The sequence below is a fragment of the Penaeus monodon genome, chromosome 34 (assembly GCF_015228065.2).
Source record: "Penaeus monodon isolate SGIC_2016 chromosome 34, NSTDA_Pmon_1, whole genome shotgun sequence".
NCBI classification, from domain to species: Eukaryota; Metazoa; Arthropoda; class Malacostraca; order Decapoda; family Penaeidae; genus Penaeus; species Penaeus monodon.
The window spans coordinates 34,340,416-34,340,740 of NC_051419.1; the positions used below are offsets into that span (position 1 = coordinate 34,340,416).

Here is a 325-nt window from a genome sequence, read left to right on the forward strand (position 1 = left end):
ATAAGATGTTTTGCCAATAAAACAAAGTTCTATCTTAAGTGCATAATTCCAGAACTGACTTCGGAAGTTACGATGTACTTGACGACACAGGGGAAGTATCTCAGGCTCAGCTAGTCCCATCCCATATTGCGTGTCCAGTGTATTTCGAGACTGGGGAACCTGCAGAAGGGCCAAGTGGGCCAGAATTAAAGGCTGCGTGGCAGGTCGATTCAATGAAGGAATCATGCCGGCTGGCAAGACTGGTGATGAACACTGTTGCAGAAAATATTAAAGTAAGACCTTTCTTTTATCAATATACCCATTTTATATATATTTTTTTTTTTTT

At 40.6% G+C, this 325-nt stretch overlaps 1 protein-coding gene across 1 annotated transcript in view; it reads left to right on the top strand.

Moving 5' to 3' along the window:
- Positions 1-325, top strand: part of LOC119594778 (methionine aminopeptidase 1D, mitochondrial-like) — an 11,963-nt gene that overhangs the window by 2,952 nt on the left and 8,686 nt on the right. The window contains exon 2 of the mRNA XM_037943868.1: positions 53-272. Coding sequence (XP_037799796.1) covers positions 53-272 — 220 coding nt within the window. The remainder of the gene's footprint in view (positions 1-52; positions 273-325) is intronic.